The sequence below is a fragment of the Lutra lutra genome, chromosome 16 (assembly GCF_902655055.1).
Source record: "Lutra lutra chromosome 16, mLutLut1.2, whole genome shotgun sequence".
Lineage (NCBI taxonomy): Eukaryota > Metazoa > Chordata > Mammalia > Carnivora > Mustelidae > Lutra > Lutra lutra.
The window spans coordinates 32917617-32935142 of NC_062293.1; the positions used below are offsets into that span (position 1 = coordinate 32917617).

The 17526-nt window shown below is 39.5% G+C and overlaps 1 protein-coding gene across 2 annotated transcripts in view; it reads right to left on the minus strand.

Annotated features, from left to right (window-relative positions):
* HSF5 (heat shock transcription factor 5) overlaps positions 1-17046 on the minus strand; it is a 46141-nt gene extending 29095 nt beyond the window's left edge. For both annotated transcript variants that reach the window (XM_047705881.1, XM_047705880.1), the window contains exons 1-2: positions 16335-17046; positions 8907-9281 (exon numbers count right to left, since the gene is read on the minus strand). In XM_047705881.1, coding sequence (XP_047561837.1) covers positions 8907-9281; positions 16335-16962 — 1003 coding nt within the window. In that variant the 5' untranslated portion in view covers positions 16963-17046. The remainder of the gene's footprint in view (positions 1-8906; positions 9282-16334) is intronic.
* Positions 17047-17526: the final 480 nt, after the last annotated feature.

Here is a 17526-nt window from a genome sequence, read left to right on the forward strand (position 1 = left end):
TTTGTGGATGCAATAAAATTATGTTTAGTCTGATTAGGTGCTATTATTTGTTAAAAACAACATGGTAATAGACTAATTTAAAAAAATCATTTTAAAGGGTCATGTCCACTTTTCCAAATGATATCTTTAGCACCTAAACATTACTTTTCTAACCAAACATTTATTCTTATTGAAAGCAATTTCACTTTATTGAAAATATCAGAACATATTTGGAATACAAAATAATTGTTTCAATCATTTTAATAGTAATAATAATTAGGAGGAGGGTGTGTTTTAAGGATAAAATAAGTGAAATACTCTCCAAACATGCCTACCATTATACACCGCATCTAGTAAAATCCAGACAAAAATGTTTTAACCATTTAAAAAAATAGTTAAGAATTTAAATCCAAGAGCCAGACTGATTGGCTCTGGAGCCCAGCTCCAAAATTTTAATAGCTGTATAAACTTGAGCAAGGTTAATCTCTTTTGGCCTCAGTTTCTGCATCTTAATAAAATAGAGAAAATAACAGTACGTACCTTACTATGTTTGTTGTGAGGAATGAACGAGTTAATATGCATAAAGCACTTGGAATAGTACTGGCATACAGTAGGCAATCAAAAAATAAATAGCTAATGCTCCTATTATTTTAACCAAAGAAGTGTATCTTCCAAGCTTTCTCTTTATAGTTAGGATACCATAAAAAGATTAACTCTTTGTACTGGTATAGTTATACTTACAGATGCAGTCTTAACAATAGGCTGAGTCTCCTCTTTTCCAGAGAGAGACTCTCCAGAACGAATGAGAATCAGTTATAACACATCACACCTTTGGATTAAACAGAGGATGACATTTATTGAGCACCTACCGTGTTCCAGGCACAGTACTAGGTGCTTTACATATATTGCTTCATTTAATCCAAACAACAATTGAATGAGGTACTAACATTACTTTACAAAATTAAGGAAACTAAAGCTCAGAGATGTTAAATAATTTCCTGAAAGTCACAAAGCTAATAGTGACAGAGCCAGCAAACTTCAGAGCACATGCTCTTTAATGTACAATACTTCGCTAATCTTTCCTTCTTCCTAAAATGTAACATTATAATTTTACTAGAACTCCACTTGATGAATATATTTTTAAGTTGTCTTTATGATAAGGTAGCAACTTTCTATGTCCACATTTTTCATATTTTGTATATTTTAGCATACTAATAAAATTACTGAACAATCTTATTCTATGATCTTGGAAAGTAAATTAACCTAAGAATTATAAAAATTCATTGCAATGTTTCCCTATTTCTCTATTATTGACTACTGATTTTTAAAATGTCAGAAGTTCATGAAGGTATACCAGAAATAAACATTTTCTAGTATCATGTGTAATTTAAGCCATTAAATTTTGCACATGGAAGGAAAAACTTGAAATCATGGACAAAATTCTAGTTTAGATACACATGTAAGGGCTAATGTTTTCTGAATTACAATATTTTAACAATTCCAGTGATTAAAAAAGCCAGACTTTACTAAAATGGCCACATAAAATTCATGCTCTTATCACTTCCAATATAGGTTAGGTAAGAACATTCTTAGATTTAAACTTTGGGATTATTCAAATACACAATTCCAATGATTTAAATTTGATTTCCCCGAATATTTGAAAGCATACATATCCTGGGAAAGAACTTAAATCCAAAAATTAAGACACCAAGGAGGGGTCTGCTGGATTGGCCAAAACTTGGAAAAAAACTGGGACATTTTTCTAGTTTTAACAGCTAAGGAAAACCTAGCCCCCTAGTGGCAAGAAGAGACTCAGTCAGGAGCTGCAGGTTTTCACTCAACAGGGTACCATGAAATAGTATTTCATTACGAATAAATCAACGAACGGTATTAGGTTTATTTTTCTGATATTGTTCTGATTCCATCGCTTACATATTTTAAATAGCTGTTAAAGTGTACTTTAAAATAAATTTCTTGGATTGGGGCGCCTGGGTGGCTCAGTTGGTTAAGTGTCTGCCTTTGGCTCAGGTCATGATCTCAGGGTCCTGGGATGGAGCCCTGCATCGGGCTCCCCACTCAGTGGTGAGTCTGCTTCTCCCTCTACCTCTGCTCCCCCGCCCCACTTGTGCTTTCTTTTTCTCTCTCTCAGATAAATAAAATCTTTAAAATAAAATAAATTTCTTGGGTAAGTAAAGTAAAATATACAACAGAGAGTATATAAATATATAGCTAATAGTTGATTTGGTATCTAAGGAAACAGCAAAACAGTGAAAGTCCTTTTAAGTGTCCAGTAACAAATGGAAAGTGGAAAGCTACCTGCAAAGGGGGACGTGAATAGATAATCCAAAAAGATTCCCAGTGGCTATTTCCTTACCAGTGCAGTCCTACCCTGAATGTACAGTTAACAAAATAGAACAAAGTAAGATACTAGTAAGTTTACCGGATAGGAAAAACCTAGCTATAGAAACGCAACTGTGTGGTTAATATATGACAAACTAACTCTGTATTATGAAAATATTGTGAAGGTACTGACATTTATAAAACTGTGTTTATCACTATATCCTAAGGCACATTCAGCTGCATAAAGATCTTCCACTGTCTTCCTGAAGGCAGTATTCACTCAAGGCATTTAATTGCAGAGAATGAAAAACTGGAAATAATTGAATTCTATTTCAGATGTAAATATAATAGTTAATGACATTTTAAAAAATATTTTTAAAACCTTTTTGGTTAATGACATTTTAAAAAACAATTCTGGTCATTAAAAAATCCAGGAGTACTAAAAATTATCTAGGTAAAAATTTTCACTCCCACTATGGGTTAGGAAAACAAGTTCATATTTTTTTATCCTATGGAGGTAATTCAAATACACAATTAAAATGTTTTAGACTTGAGTCTACTTCAGAATAAGTACAGTATCAACAGTGAGAAAATGCCAGTATAAATGCTCAACAGGAAAAACATCTCAATTGTAAATTTAGTTTCAAGATAAGCTACTACACATCTAGAAACCCAATATTTCCTTACTTATAGTAAGGTAAAGGTCTTCTGGGCATATCCCCAAAAAAGTGAAAGCAGGCACTCAGATACATATTTGTGCATCTGTGTACACAGCAGCTTTGTTCATAATAGTCAAAAGATGGAAGCAACCCAGTGTCTACCAACAGATGAATGCATACATACATACAATGGAAAATTATTCAGTATTAAAAAATAAGGAAATTTTGACAGATGCTAGAGTATCAATGAACCTTGAAAACAGTATGCTTAATGAAGTAAGCCAATCACAAAAGGGCAAATGTTGTATGATTCCTTTTATATGAGTCTCGGGGAAGACGAAGTAGTTCTGGAGATGGAAGGTGGTAATACTAGGATATACAACAATGTGAATGTATTTAATGCCACAGAACTGTAAACTTAAAAATGGTTAAAATGGTAAACTATGTTATTTATATTTTACTTCAATAAAAAGAAAGGCAGGGGCGCCTGGGTGGCTCAGTGGGTTAGAGCCTCTGCCTTTGGCTTGGGTCCTGATCTCAGGGTCCTAGGATCAAGCCCCACATCCGGCTCTCTGCTCAGCAGGGAGCCTGCTTCCTCCTTTCTCTCTGCCTGCCTCTCTGCCTACTTGTGATTTCTGTCTGTCAAATAAATAAATAAACAAATTTTTAAATAAATAAATAAAAAGAAAGGTGATTACAATTGTGCTTTTGCCTAGTTTCTTCTGGCAGCTAAAGAGAATTTCCTGCCCCTCTTTTCATAAGAACAAAATCAGGCCTTTTCAAAGACACTGATGATAGAGGATAGAGGCTACCTGAGCTCAAGAACGACAGCACTGGGAAGCTCTTATAACTCCAGGTGCTGTATCTGTTTATGTACACTATATAGAATTAAAAGCCTGAAGATAAAATCTTTAGAATTTAAATGTACTTTCAAACAATAATAGGGGGTGCCTGGATGGCTCAGTCAGTTAAGCATCCAACTCTTGATCTCAGCTAGGCCCTTGATCTCGGGGTCGTGAGTTCAAGTCATACAGGGGGCTCCACACTGGGTGTGGAGCCTACTTAAACAACAATAACAACAACAACAACAACAACAAACTCACAACAATAAGCAATTCTTTTTGCCCAAGAGTCAAGTCAAAAAAATTTTAAATAGGGGCGCCTGGGTGGCTCAGTGGGTTAGGCCTATGCCTTTAGCTCAGGTCATGATCTCAGAGTCCTGGGATCGAGTCCCGCATCGGGCTCTCTGCTCAAGCAGGGAGCCTGCTTCCTCCTCTCTCTCTCTGCCTTCCTCTCTGCCTACTTGTGATCTCTGTCTGTCAAATAAATAAATTTTTAAAATCTTTAAAAAAAATTTTTAAATAATGATACAATATGTATTTTTTCAATAAAAAATAAAAGCATCATATGTACCTTGCAGAAGTTGTATATTCTTACAAACTACTGTATTTAGATTCTAGGATGTTAATATGTAGGTTCATTTGAAAGACAGCTTTTAAACTGTTTTATCCTTTCTATGTAAATAGTGTTTTAAATTTTATAACGTCTATTCACATACATTAAATTCATTTAATCTCTGACCTGAAGTACTATTACCACTTACAGGAAGGGAAATTGAGGCGAGTGTCATGAAATAATCCAGTGAAGATCAGGTTGAATGATTAATTACAAAGTGGAGACTAGAGTTATTTCATTCCATTCAATACACTATTTACTAGGGAACCACTATAGCCGAGGACTACACTAGGTACAGGGGTATACAGAAATGAATTAGAGGCAGCCCCACTCCTCAGAGGCATCAAACCAGACGTCCCACTCTAGCAGTTGGGTGTATGTTCTCACTGCTTAGGGAGGACGAGCCAATAATCCAGGTTAGTCCCACTGCCACCAGTAGCATCCCCATCATTTCCTATTGTCTGTCCTATCTGGGAGTGACTGATTCTGGGGAGGAGACATACCAGGAAAGAGTCTCATAAAGGATAAAATGAAGAGTTCTCTATATGAGAGGCAGACAGGTAGCAGAGCACAATGGCCAAAAGAATGGACTCCTGAGTCAGCTTGCCTGGCTTTATTCCCCAGGCTTGCCTCTGAGTAGCTGTGTTTCCGTTTCCTAACCTATAAAATGAGGATAATTACATTTCTAATCTTATAAGGTTGTTGTGAGGATTAAATGAATTGATATTGGAAAATATTCAGAACAATGCTTGGTCACAGTGATTACTATATAAATAACACCAGAGGGGAAAAAATGAACCCAAGATAAAGCAAGACTAAAAAGAGTCAGTCAATACTGGATCTACAATATTTTGTCTTTGAAGGAGTGATAAGAATGGAAAAAAACGTAGTGAGCTAGGCAAAGAAAACAGGCGCTTCAAGAGAGGAATGACGAATGTAAGCACAGATTCAGATGAGTCATTTTATGAGTCAGTCTGCCAGCAATTTTCCAGTCTCAATCTTTGGCTTTTATAGAGAAACTGATTTATAAAATATTACAACATCAAAATTTACTGGTTATACTCTTTGGAGACCAGATCAAAATTTATTATCAATATAATTTTTAAAAAGATGTTATTTATTTATTTGACAGAGAGAGAGAGCACAAGCAGGGGAAGAGGCAGAGGGAGAGGGAGAAGCATGCTCCCTGCAGAGCAGGGGAAGCCCAATATGGGCCTTGATCCAAGTTCTCCAGGATCATGACCAAAGGCAGTGGCTTAACCAACTGAGCCACCCAGGTGCCCATCAATATAATTTTTAAATGAAGTCAGTTGCTGCTGCTTACTAAAATTTGATCCAACCCTCAAATTCTTCAAAAGGATTTAAGTATGACCATGATTCCAAAATTAGTTACTTCATTATTATTTTAAGAGCTGGATTTGGGAGTGATTATTACCCTGCCTCTGAGAATGATATTCTATTTAACTTTGGAAAAGTCATTTGTAATGCTTTTCATAAACAGGTACTCACTAAATACTGGTTAAATTGCTCACTACTTTTTGCTTCCTTCACCTAAGATCTGGAGGAATCAAATACTTCTACGGTATTTTTACAGCACTTTCTTTTCCATAACAAGTCTTTTGTATTTAACAATACAACTTTTTATTTATGTAGTACTTCAGAATGTTCAAAGCAGTTTTGCTTATTATACTATATCATAGACCTACTCTATGTATTAGATGTCGTCATGAGATCATGACATTTCTTATTCTTATGGCCTCGGAAACATTATAGTCATTTCAATTAGCCCTATTAAAGAAAATAAAACAAAAATTCAGATAACATAAGATTCTCTTTCACATGCCCTGTAAGCTATCAAAACATCAGCAGCACTTACTTGTTCTTTTAATGTCTCTTTCCTAGTCCTTACCTTGAACTCTTGGAGACAATTTTTAATTTATAATTTTACATCCAAGCTAACAGAAAATATTTTTAATTAACATATCCTAAATAATAATAATTTAACAAGTAGTATTTCTATAATGAATGAATAATATCAACTATTTGTACTGTCTTCTGGTACATAATACATAAGTGGTTCCCATAAAATTTGGAACCAAGGGTTTCTGAGGATTATCTGGAACTTGAAATACATTTTCCCATAGAAACAACATCACATAGGCTAATTTGGCTCCTATACCAGATTATAACCATCTGTACCATAAGTGTACAACTGATAGTAATACAGAACCTAACCACCCTATCTAATACATCCATAGGAAAATGCCTCCAAAATTACAAATTGGAAGGTTAAGCACATTTCTACATTTCTTCTTGCTGCAATCCTTCCAAATTTAAACTCCCCAGAAGCTTCTGAGTCTTTAGCAGTTTGGGGGGGGTGGTTTGGAGGGAGTATAGGAAAGGAGAGAGAAACACTGGTATAAGGAAGGGAGGTGGGATATTATCCAACTGATGGGCTGTAGAATGTAAAGCGAGTGTAAGGAAGACACAGACTCTGTGTATGTATATACAGTCCAGGCATACCCGGAATGCAGCTGAAATTATAATTTAGATAGTAATGTCTAATCTGTTTATTGAAATGTTGAATTAAACTATTCACCAATAAAAATCTGACCCTATTTGTTAGTATACATAAGATCTAAAACTTCTAACATGAATTCACTCATCATCTATTTTTCAAGATCACACAGATATTTTTGTTTTTCAAAGAAGTAGCTGAAAATCTGGAAAAATACTAGACTTCAACCTTTTCCTGCATAAGAAGTAAAAAAAATTCAGATTTCTAACAGGCAAAATTAATAAAAGTACTAAGGCATCCTTAATCCATATACTTCCTTTGTCTTTTCCTTCTCAATTCCATCCACCCAAACAGTAGCAGCTCTAAAAATACATGAAACCCAATCTAATTTAAATTCTTGTTTTATTATTTTAATATTAAAATATTAAATATTTTGAGAAAATAAAACAATTCCTTTTACTGCCATATTTAAGTAGAATGCAATGAGCCAATAATAAAAGAATACAGTTGGATGTTACAGCTAGAAAATAGTGAGACCTGTTACAAACAGACGTTACCAGATTTATAACTTGTAAAGGTCAACAAATTATTTTATTCCCTTATCAAATTTACATCCTTCCACTTATTTTAGCTTTTGACTTCCTCCTGTCTGGGAGAAATGTAACAAAATGCCTCTAGGGATAGCTTCCAGAGCTACATATTTGAGAAAATTAATATTCCTAGAGTCTTAACAAAAGAATGCCTTCTCTCTCTGGTCTTTTCTGAAAGCCTTGATTGACCCTTGTCTTATTTCCATTGCCCCATTTCGTCACTCAGTATTAAAGTACTCTGCATGATGAAACACAGCATGACTACATGGTGCTCCTACAAAATTGAAGATACATTTGAATGGAAAGGAAAGGCTATTATCTTGCAAAACTGTAACCCTCCCAGAAGATACTCCCCTCCCCACAAGAAGCTAAACACATGGTCACTATCATAAGGATTCCTGATTAGTGGCTTGAGATCTACAGTATTTCTTCAACGCCCTTGGCTGAGCTCTAAGTCATCTGTCATTGTCAGGTTCTCTTCTCTGCTACTCTGCACTTCTCAGTTGGCTGGGATTAACACTGCAGGGACTGCATTGTCAAATCACACGATCACGTTTTTACTAAAAGAATATAATTTTGTTTTAAGAGCTAGAGAGTATGTTCTTTTATTAAACTTCATTACTGAGATACTAAAATGATTTCATTATGAGGTAATCTCACCTATAACGTTAAAAAATACAGTACATACAGTTGACCATTTAACAACGTGAGTTTGAACTACGTGGGTTCACTTATATGATATGAGGATTTTTTTGATACAGTACAGTATTGTAAATGTATTTTTTCTTAGGATTTTCTTAATAACATTTTCTTTTCTCTAGTTTATTGTAAGAATATAGTATATAATACATATAACATACAATGTGTTAATCAACTCTTTATGTTATCTTAGGTAAGGCTTCTAGTCAACAATAGGTAATTAGTAGTTGAGTTTTGGGGCAGTCAAAAGTTATACAGAGATTTTCAACTGCATGGGGGTCAGTACCCCAATCCTGCATTGTTCAAGGGTCAACTATAACATGTATATAATATTTTTTTAAAGAAAAGAAACAGAATACTGCACCAACAGCAAAGTTAAAATGAGGTCTCAATGTACTATATCCTAATTTCATTACTAGGACACATTTCAAAGATACAAAAGTTTCACTAAAAACATATACTTTTATGTACCCCACAGAATTTTCACAATCCTTAAGAACACAATAAAATTTTATATATTGCTTAAAAATATGCCCTCATGAGAAACCTTTGACATTCCTTAGGTATGCACCTATTCCTATTTTTAAGCATGCAGAAATGCATAAATATATAAACTTTCATCATAAAGTACTTTAAGAGAAGCCACTGAACTTGAATTTCTCATACCTGTTGGATAGTAGGCTTGGGAGTACTGCGCTGAGGGTGTGTAGTTACTGTATTTTTGGGAGGAGCTGACCATTGTTTGAGGACCTTGCTGAACGTGTACGGATGTGGCACTTGGCTGCAGGGTATAGGTAACCTCAGTTGGAAACCTCTGCAGTACAGGAAATGGAACCCCTTTATCTGAAAAAGTGGGAGATGTTTCCACTTGTCCTGGGTGCATTCCAAGGGAGTTCTGCCATGTTCTAGGAGGAATCGGGGTCCGATCTAAACCTTTCAGAGGGAAAGTACTGTGGTTGTGGGATGAAGTCGATACGTAGGAGTAAGGAGACAAACTATCTCGCCGGAATGACCGGTGGAATTGTCCTACAGCCACTGGTCCTGCATAAAAAAAGGAAGAACACACTTACTAATTTTACTTTATACCACCGGATAGAGTAAACCAAAAGTCACAAAATATGAATATGTTGAATTCTCAGCCATTTTTAACAAAACAGAAATTTAGTTCTGATGGAAATAAGCTCAGAATCCAGAATACAAATAATGCTAAAAAAAAATAATAATCAGACTTCTGGTTGGTTCTCAATATTACTGTCAGAAGAGACAAAGTAGCCAAACTCTAATATTAAATCAAATGTTAAATCAAATTCAATGTTTAAAGCTTTTTATAGACAATTCAGTCATCTTACCTTTTTTACCTCAATTGCCTCAACTTATTGACCCAGATTTTTCCAATCTGTAAGCTACTTCCTACAAGTTTTAGAAATTCCATTCAGTCCTTCAAATCATTTAGAAACCTTAATAATAGGTACATAAGTAAACACTCAACTGTATATATAGAAGAAATAAGTGTAGATAAAGTAAGAACTATAACACAAACCAAAAGGAAAGTTAATGGTCTTTACTCCCCCTTCAAATTTTTTTTTTTTTTAATGATAACCTTTGCAGAAAAGTCAGGCTTGAAAACTTTGACTCAGTTTTCTTCTTCCTTTCTTAAATTAATCAAAAATTTTCCAGGGTCTTTTTTTTCTTCAGAGGATCTCTAGTAGAGTCCCTTCCTAGATATTAGTAGCTCTCAAACAATTGTTTACATCTGAAATCACCTGGACAGTTTGTTAAAAATCAACACTCAGGCCCAAAGATTCTGATATTTGCTTTCTCTTATCTGGTAAGGTAGAGAGGAATTAAAAAGTGGAGATGAGGAAGAGAAAGGGCAATATCATATAAAGGGGAAAAAGAAAATATACATGTTGCAAGCTGAACTTATTTTTCAGACTGTAATTCTTGAACATAAAGGTAGGCTAATTTATTCCCAGGAAGGCATCATGTATTAAATTATGTGGTTCACAAATTCCTTTCAATTTGTTTTATTAAGCTAATCTATTTAAAACAGAGGGAAAGGGGTGCCTGGGTGGCTCAGTGGGTTAAGGCCTCTGCCTTCAGCTCGGGTCATGATCCCAGGGTCCTGGGATGGAGCCCCACATCTGGCTCTCTGCTAGCTGGGGAGACTGCTTCCTCCTCTCTCTCTCTCTCTGTTTGCCTCTCTGCCTACTTGTGATCTCTGTCTGTCAAATAAATAAATAAAATCTTAAAAAATAAAATAAAATAAAACAGAGGGAAAGTCTAATATATGTGCTACTTATCTGTTAAACTACGTGATAAAGGATGGCACTCAAAAACCTACTTTTCCAAATATTTAAACTGGAAACCCATTCAATATGTTATACATCTTTCATTCTATTTCTTTGGTGTTTAATTTCCTTTAAAAAATTTCCTCTATGCTGTGAAGTGTGTAAACCTGGCGATTCACAGACCTGTACCCCTGGGGATAAAAATACCTTATATGTTTATAAAAAATAAATAAATTAATTTTTTTAAAAATTAAGAATTTCCTCTGGGGGGCACCTGGGTGGCTCAGTGGGTTAAAGCCTCTGCCTTCGGCTCAGGTCACGATCCCAGAGTCCTGGGATCAAGTCCTGCATCGGGCTCTCTGCTCAGGGGGGAGACTGGTTCCCCCTCTCTCTCTGCCTGCCTCTCTGCCTACTTGTGATCTCTGTCAAATAAATAAATAAAATCTTTAAAAAAAAAAAAAGAATTTCCTCTGGGATGCCTAGGTGGCTCAGTGGGTTAAGCCTCTGCCTTTGGCTCAGTTCATGGTCTCAGAGTCCTGGGATCGAGCCTCGCCTGCTTCATCCCCCCCTCTGCCTGCCTCTCTGCCTACTTGTGCTCTCACTCTCTTTCTCTCTCTGTCAAATAAATAAATAAATAAATAAATAAATAAATAGATAGATAGATAGATAAATAAATCTATCTATCTATCTATCTATCTATCTATCTTTAGGGGCGCCTGGGTGGCTCAGTGGGTTAAAGCCTCTGCCTTCGGCTCAGGTCATGATCTCAGGGTCCTGGGATCCAGCCCCGCATCGGCCTCTCTGCTTGGCAGGGAGCCTGCTCCCCTTCCTCTCTCTCTACCTGCCTCCCTGCCTACTTGTGATCTCTGTCAAATAAATAAATAAAATCTTTAAAAAAATTAAAAAGAGAAAGAATTTCCTCTAATAAAGAATAAGGCAATAGGGGGCACCTGGGCGGCTCAGTCAGTTAAGCATCTCACCCTTGATTTTTGGCTCAGGTCATGATGTTCTGAGACGAAGCCCCAGGTGGGGCTCTGTGGTAGGTGTAGAGCCTGCTTAAGATTCTCTCTCTTGGGGCTCTAGGGTGGCTCAGATGGTTAAGCACCTGCCTTTGGCTCAGGTCATGATCTCTGGGTCCTGGGATAGAGCCCCTCTTCAAGCCCTTCACCAGGCTCCCGGCTCAGTGAGAAGTTGGCTTCTCCTTCTCGCTTTGCCTCTCTTCCCTGCTCATGCTCTCTCTCTGTCTCAAGTGAATATTAATATTTTAAATATTAAAAAAAATTCTTCCTCTCCCTCTGCACCTCCACTCCACTTGCTGTCTCTCTCTCCAAAAAAACAAAGGGGGACACCTGGGTGGCTCAGTTGGTTAAGCGCCTGCCTTCGGCTTGGGCCGTGATCCAGGGATCCTGGGATTGAGTCCCACATCCGGCTCCTTGCTCAGCGGGAAGCCTGCTTCTCTATCTGCCTGCTGCTCTCACTGCTTGTACTCTCTCTCTCTCTGACAAATAAATAAAGTATTAAAAAAAAAAGAATAAAGCATCAGAAGCACTCCTAACCACTCTGGCTTGGCACTGCCTGATTCATATCAATTTTCATAAAATAAACTCTTAAAAAAATACAATTTTTATTTATTTATTTATTTTTAAAGATTTTATTTATTTATTTGACAGAGAGAAATCACAAGTAGGCAGAGAGGCAGGCAGAGAGAGAGGAGGAAGCAGGCTCCCTGCTGAGCAGAAAGCCCGATGTGGGGCTTGAACCCAGGACCTGGGATCATGACCTGAGCCGAAGGCAGCGGCTTAATCCACTGAGCCACCCAGGCGCCCCACAATTTTTATTTATTTTTTAAAAGATTTTATTCATTTATTTGACAGAGATCACAAGTAGGCAGAGGCAGGCAGAGAGAGAGGAAGGGAAGCAGGCTCCCTGACAAGCAGAGAGCCCGATGCAGGTCTCGATCCCAGGACCCTGAGATCATGACCTGAGTCGAAGGCAGAGGCTTTAACCCACTGAGCCACCCAGGTGCCAAAAAATAATAAATTTTTAAAAAGGAACAAAGCACTAATGCCAAAAAACAAACACATACATACACATATACACACAAATTCTAGAGCCCTGGAAATCAAGAGATCTAAGTCTAATGAGGGAAAATATTCTTAGTTCAGAAGACTGAAAGTATACAAATGATATATACCTCTTAAAAACTGCTTTTCCCCTTTCCCTCTAAAGTACAAAAAAATAGTTTTTATAGTATTTGACTACCAATTCCATATGTATACACACTCTGAACTACCAGTGCAATCATTTAAGACCTAAAGAAACATTTTTTTGTTCTTTACAATAGGTGTTTCTGACGTCCAAAACTACCCACACTTGATTCTTCCTGGGATGCTTCACATGCTAAAACTGCATATTTCTACAGTGTGCAATAGCTAACCCTTCTTCTACCTTCTTTAGAGTTAAGCTATTAGTGAATCTGCAGATTGTCAATAACTTAAGCAGCTAACCAAAGAATTCTCTACTTTGATTTCTCAAATTAAAATATAAATTCTACTTCTATCACAATGACCGAAGTGATCACGAAATACTTACAGATTTTTAGATGCTGCTAACTGAGAACGCTGATAGGATTAGAAGGGCGCTCCTTTACGTTTGTTTTTTTTTTTTTTAAATAAAGAACTAAAACATGTTCACCTTTTATTTATTGTTAAGGGTTATCTCATAGGGTTCTATTCTGACCAACTTCACAGAATATCATCTATATGTTTTCAGAACATCTTCAAGATATATTTAGCAAAGTTTAAATCCAGAATTCTGGAAATGCAAGGCAGGATGGATTTCTGCTCTTACAGATCCTTTTCCCTATATGTAAATGAATCTGAGCTAATTAATTCCCAGGAAAAAACCTGCCTCCTGCCAGCTTGATACTCCCAGGCCAGCACTAATTATTTACTATTGTTCACACTTGTTACTTAGTTTAGAAAGTTTTAACAAATACTGTTAACATATAGTATAAAATAAATTGCCACTTAAGAGTAAAATAACAAAAGTGAACCAAAAAAAGGAAAAACATGTGATCTTCACATTTCTTATCAGTACATTCCTGAAACGTGAACAAGACAGCTAGTTCAATGGATCTAGATAAGAGAAGTCGGTAATAAAACAAAGGATTCCATTGGGGAAAAAAAAAAGACAGAGGTATTCAAACCATAAGCTGGAGTAGGACACAGTAAACAAAGTGGAAACTAAGAAGCAACAGTATAGTCAGGCATATAACTAATGAAAGGTTCAAGAAGAATAAAAATTATATAAAAACAAACAGAAGACCAAGGGCTTAGAACATAGAATTAAAGCAAAGTTGGCCCAATACTCTTGAACTTAGAATTACATCCTGCCCACACCTGTAACACAATTCAGGTGATCCAAGCATGTGGTATAGACAATCCACCAATGACACACCTTCTGCACATACCAACAGGCAGAATGATTTAAAAAAAAAAAAAAAAAAAGGAAATGCATGAAAACTACAATGATCTGGTTATGTATGGATTGATGTATTACTGATACTGCAGAAGTATGAACTAAATTTGTTATTCAACAAATAATCTTTAAAATGCCACATAGGGGCACCTGGGTGGCTCAGTGGGTTAGGCCTCTGCCTTCGGCTCGGGTCATGATCTCAGGGTCCTGGGATGGAGTCCCGCCGCATCGGGATCTCTGCTCCGAGGAGAGCCTGCTTCCTCCTCTCTCTCTGCCTGCCTCTCTGCCTACTTGTGATTTCTCTGTGTGTCAAATAAATAAATTAAAAAAAAAATAAAATGCCATCTAAATGAACTATAAGTGAAGAAAATCAGACCATAGGCAGCCCCTACATTTCTTTAATTAAAAAGGACTCTATCCAGGGCACCTGATTGGCTCAGTTGGTTAAGCGGCTGCCTTCAGCTCAGGTCCTGATCATGGAGAGCCTGGAGTTGGGCTCCCTGCTCAGTGAGGAGTCTGCTTCTCCCTCTTCCTTTGCCCTTCCCCTACCTTGTGCGTGCACACGCTCTCTCCAGCTCTCATGCTCTCAAGTAAGTAAATAAAAATCTTTAAAAATAAATAAATAAAAATCAAAGAAAATAAAATGGGACTCTCTCCTTAGAATACAACTGGGTGTAACATAGATGAGGGAAAAAGAAAGAGAAGTGAAAAAAGTGAGCAAGACCTTCTTTTTATGTATGCATGTATGTTTCTCTGAAGTGGTTATCCTATTTCTCCTAAGAACACACTTCCCAGTCTTTTTTCCTTATGCCCACCAGATACACAACCTGAAAAACAAATATCCATGTCAGAGATTCTGCCAAATGTCTGCCATGGTATTATCTCCATTGCCTTTCCCCATTCAATTCCCCACTCAAATCACTGGCCATCATATGGAAGCAGCTTAATAATCCTTTAGAATTCCTTTAGAACATTCCTATGCCACTGCTATTTTTCTATCTTGTTACTAGAACTCTAACCTAATCCCTTATCTTCTAAACTCCACAGACACACAAGCTTTTAATCCCTTATCTTCTAAATTCCAAATGAACAAAACACTGCCTCATTCTTAACCCTGGGCCTAGGTTAAACTGACCAAAATGCTACTTTAATTTGCATATTTTTAAAGTTTTCCATATCTGAAACATAATCCTTACATACTATGTTAAATCAAAATGAACATGGTGAGAATGTTTCTACTGAAGGCAAAGAATGAATTCTCATTATTATATCCAGTTGCTGTCTTGGAGTACTGTCTCCTATCATGGACTCTTTACAGAGAGAGAAGGAATATTGCCACCCTCACCTTTGCAGAAGAGGGGGAAGAGCACCAGAAATCAAGCTGATAAAATAATTTTCTGTCACAGAGAACTTTTAAGCTTTTAGTAAATACACAGTTATACAAAGTTTTTTCAGTACTGAAAGGTGTAAAACTCTTTTTAACTAACACTTGACCGTAAAGAACACCATTTTTGCCTTGTGCTTGCCTAACCATAACACCTTAAGTAAACATCAGCTCTAATTGGTTACAATGAAAGAAATGGTTGCCCAATGCATTGTATGCAGGAACAATATCTCATAAACAATTGAATATATTACTATATTTTTGCTCTTAAGATATATAAACAATGTCGACCTTTCTATACATTCCTTGGAATCTAATGTATGACTACTGTCAGGACACCTGTTCTAAGATTTCTTAGATGTGTTAAAGGTGTGGAAGATGGCCTGTCCCTTCAAGGACACACTTCCACTCAAGGTACCTTGTTCGCTTTCCCTCGGTCTGTATAAACGTTCTAAGTGTTCTTGGCCGTGACTCTCTGTTCCTTCCTACCTTGACCTCCACATTCTCACCCTGTACAGTAACTCTTGTTTTGCTTCCCATTAGAGCAAAGGAAACCCCTCGGTGTTTCTTCCCGACCTAGTGCTTCGACAAAGGGCGACTTACTCTAGACATTCAAGGTAAGGTAAGGGTCTTAAGAAGGTCAATGGCCATGGAGGTCTGAAGTTCAGGAGGGGCCGGGAACAGCAGGAAGCCTACAGCAGAGGTCCCTTTGGCAGCCAGCGGACAACTAACCAGAAGGGGCTCAATGCCTCTTTCCAGGGGGAGGTACTGGGGGATAGGGGGTGCTGGAAACGGTGGAGAGGTGGAGATGACGGGAATGATTTCTCGAGAAGCACAGCAGCAAGCGGATCACCTCACTGGGGAGGATGTGCGAAATGCCCCCGGCAGTGGCGGTTGCTCCCCGGTGCCCCATGTGCCCTGCCGTGGGCGAGGACTCACCGTGCGGCTCGGGCCGGGGCCCCGTGGGCGGCGACGGCTCCTGGTGCTGCAGCGGGGAGGTGGAGGCGGAGGCCGAGGCCGAGGCTGACGTGATGAGGAGCCTCTGGAAGCGGTTGGGTGGCCGGCAGGGCACCTCCAGGCCGGCCGCCAGCTTGGCCTTGTTGGCGCTGGTGAGCCTCTTGAGGTGCACGAGCAGCTGCGGCTGGTCGCGGCGGAAGTGCGGGCTGTGGAAGTGGTGGAGCGGCCCGTCGCCCGCCGGCCCGCCGCCCCCTGGCCCCGGCCCGGGCCCGGCCGCGCCCGGCCCGCCCAGCACCACCTTGCGGAAGCCGTAGAGGTTGAGTTGGCGGATGAAGCTGGTGAAGTTGGTGGTTTTGAAGAGCTCGGGCTCGGCCCCGGTGCCCCCCACGCCGCCCCCGCCGCTGCCCCCGCCGCCGCCACCGCCCCCGGCCCCAGCCCCTGCCCCGGGCGGGCTGAGCAGCTCCGCCTCGAAGAGCGGCTGGTCTATGAGCAGCCCCTCGCCGCGGCCGTCCCAGCGGATCGAGCGGTACCGGGGACTGTTCACCAACCGCCACAGCTTGGCGGGGAAGTTGTTGGGGTTGATGGGGGTGGAGAGCAGCGCCTCCTCCATCGCCCCCGCCCGGGCACTGGGACTCGCCCCGCCGCGCCTGGCTCTCCCACCCCGTTCTCGATCTCCCCCCCACCTTCGCCCGGCCTTCGCTGAGCCCTGCCCCCCACCAGCCTGCGCCCCGCCGCCGCGGACCCTGAGACCGTTGGCTCACGAGCCCCCGCCGCGCCTTCCAGCGCGGCCAATGGGGCCTCGAGTTCCCGCCGCGCGGCGGGACGCGGCGCGAGGCGACCCGCCCCCTGGACGCCGCGCCGTCCCGCCCGCCGGACGCCGCCGCGAAGAGCCGGGCCCGCGTGCTACAGCGTGGGGCTCGGCCGCGGCAAGTCGGGTTCCCTCGGTGGCGGCGTCCCCGAACCGCCGGACTGCGGCAGAGTTGCTGCCCACCAGGTAGAGTTAAATCCTGCAAAGAGATTAAGCCCAATTATCCGGCGTGGAGTACGAAGATTCGTGTTTATCACCACAACCAGTTGGGGGGGGGGTGTGGGGCGCGGATTTCGAATTCTTAAAGAGTGTGCACTTGGCAATTCAAAGTCAGCCATTCTGGAGAACAAAGGGTCTAACTCTACA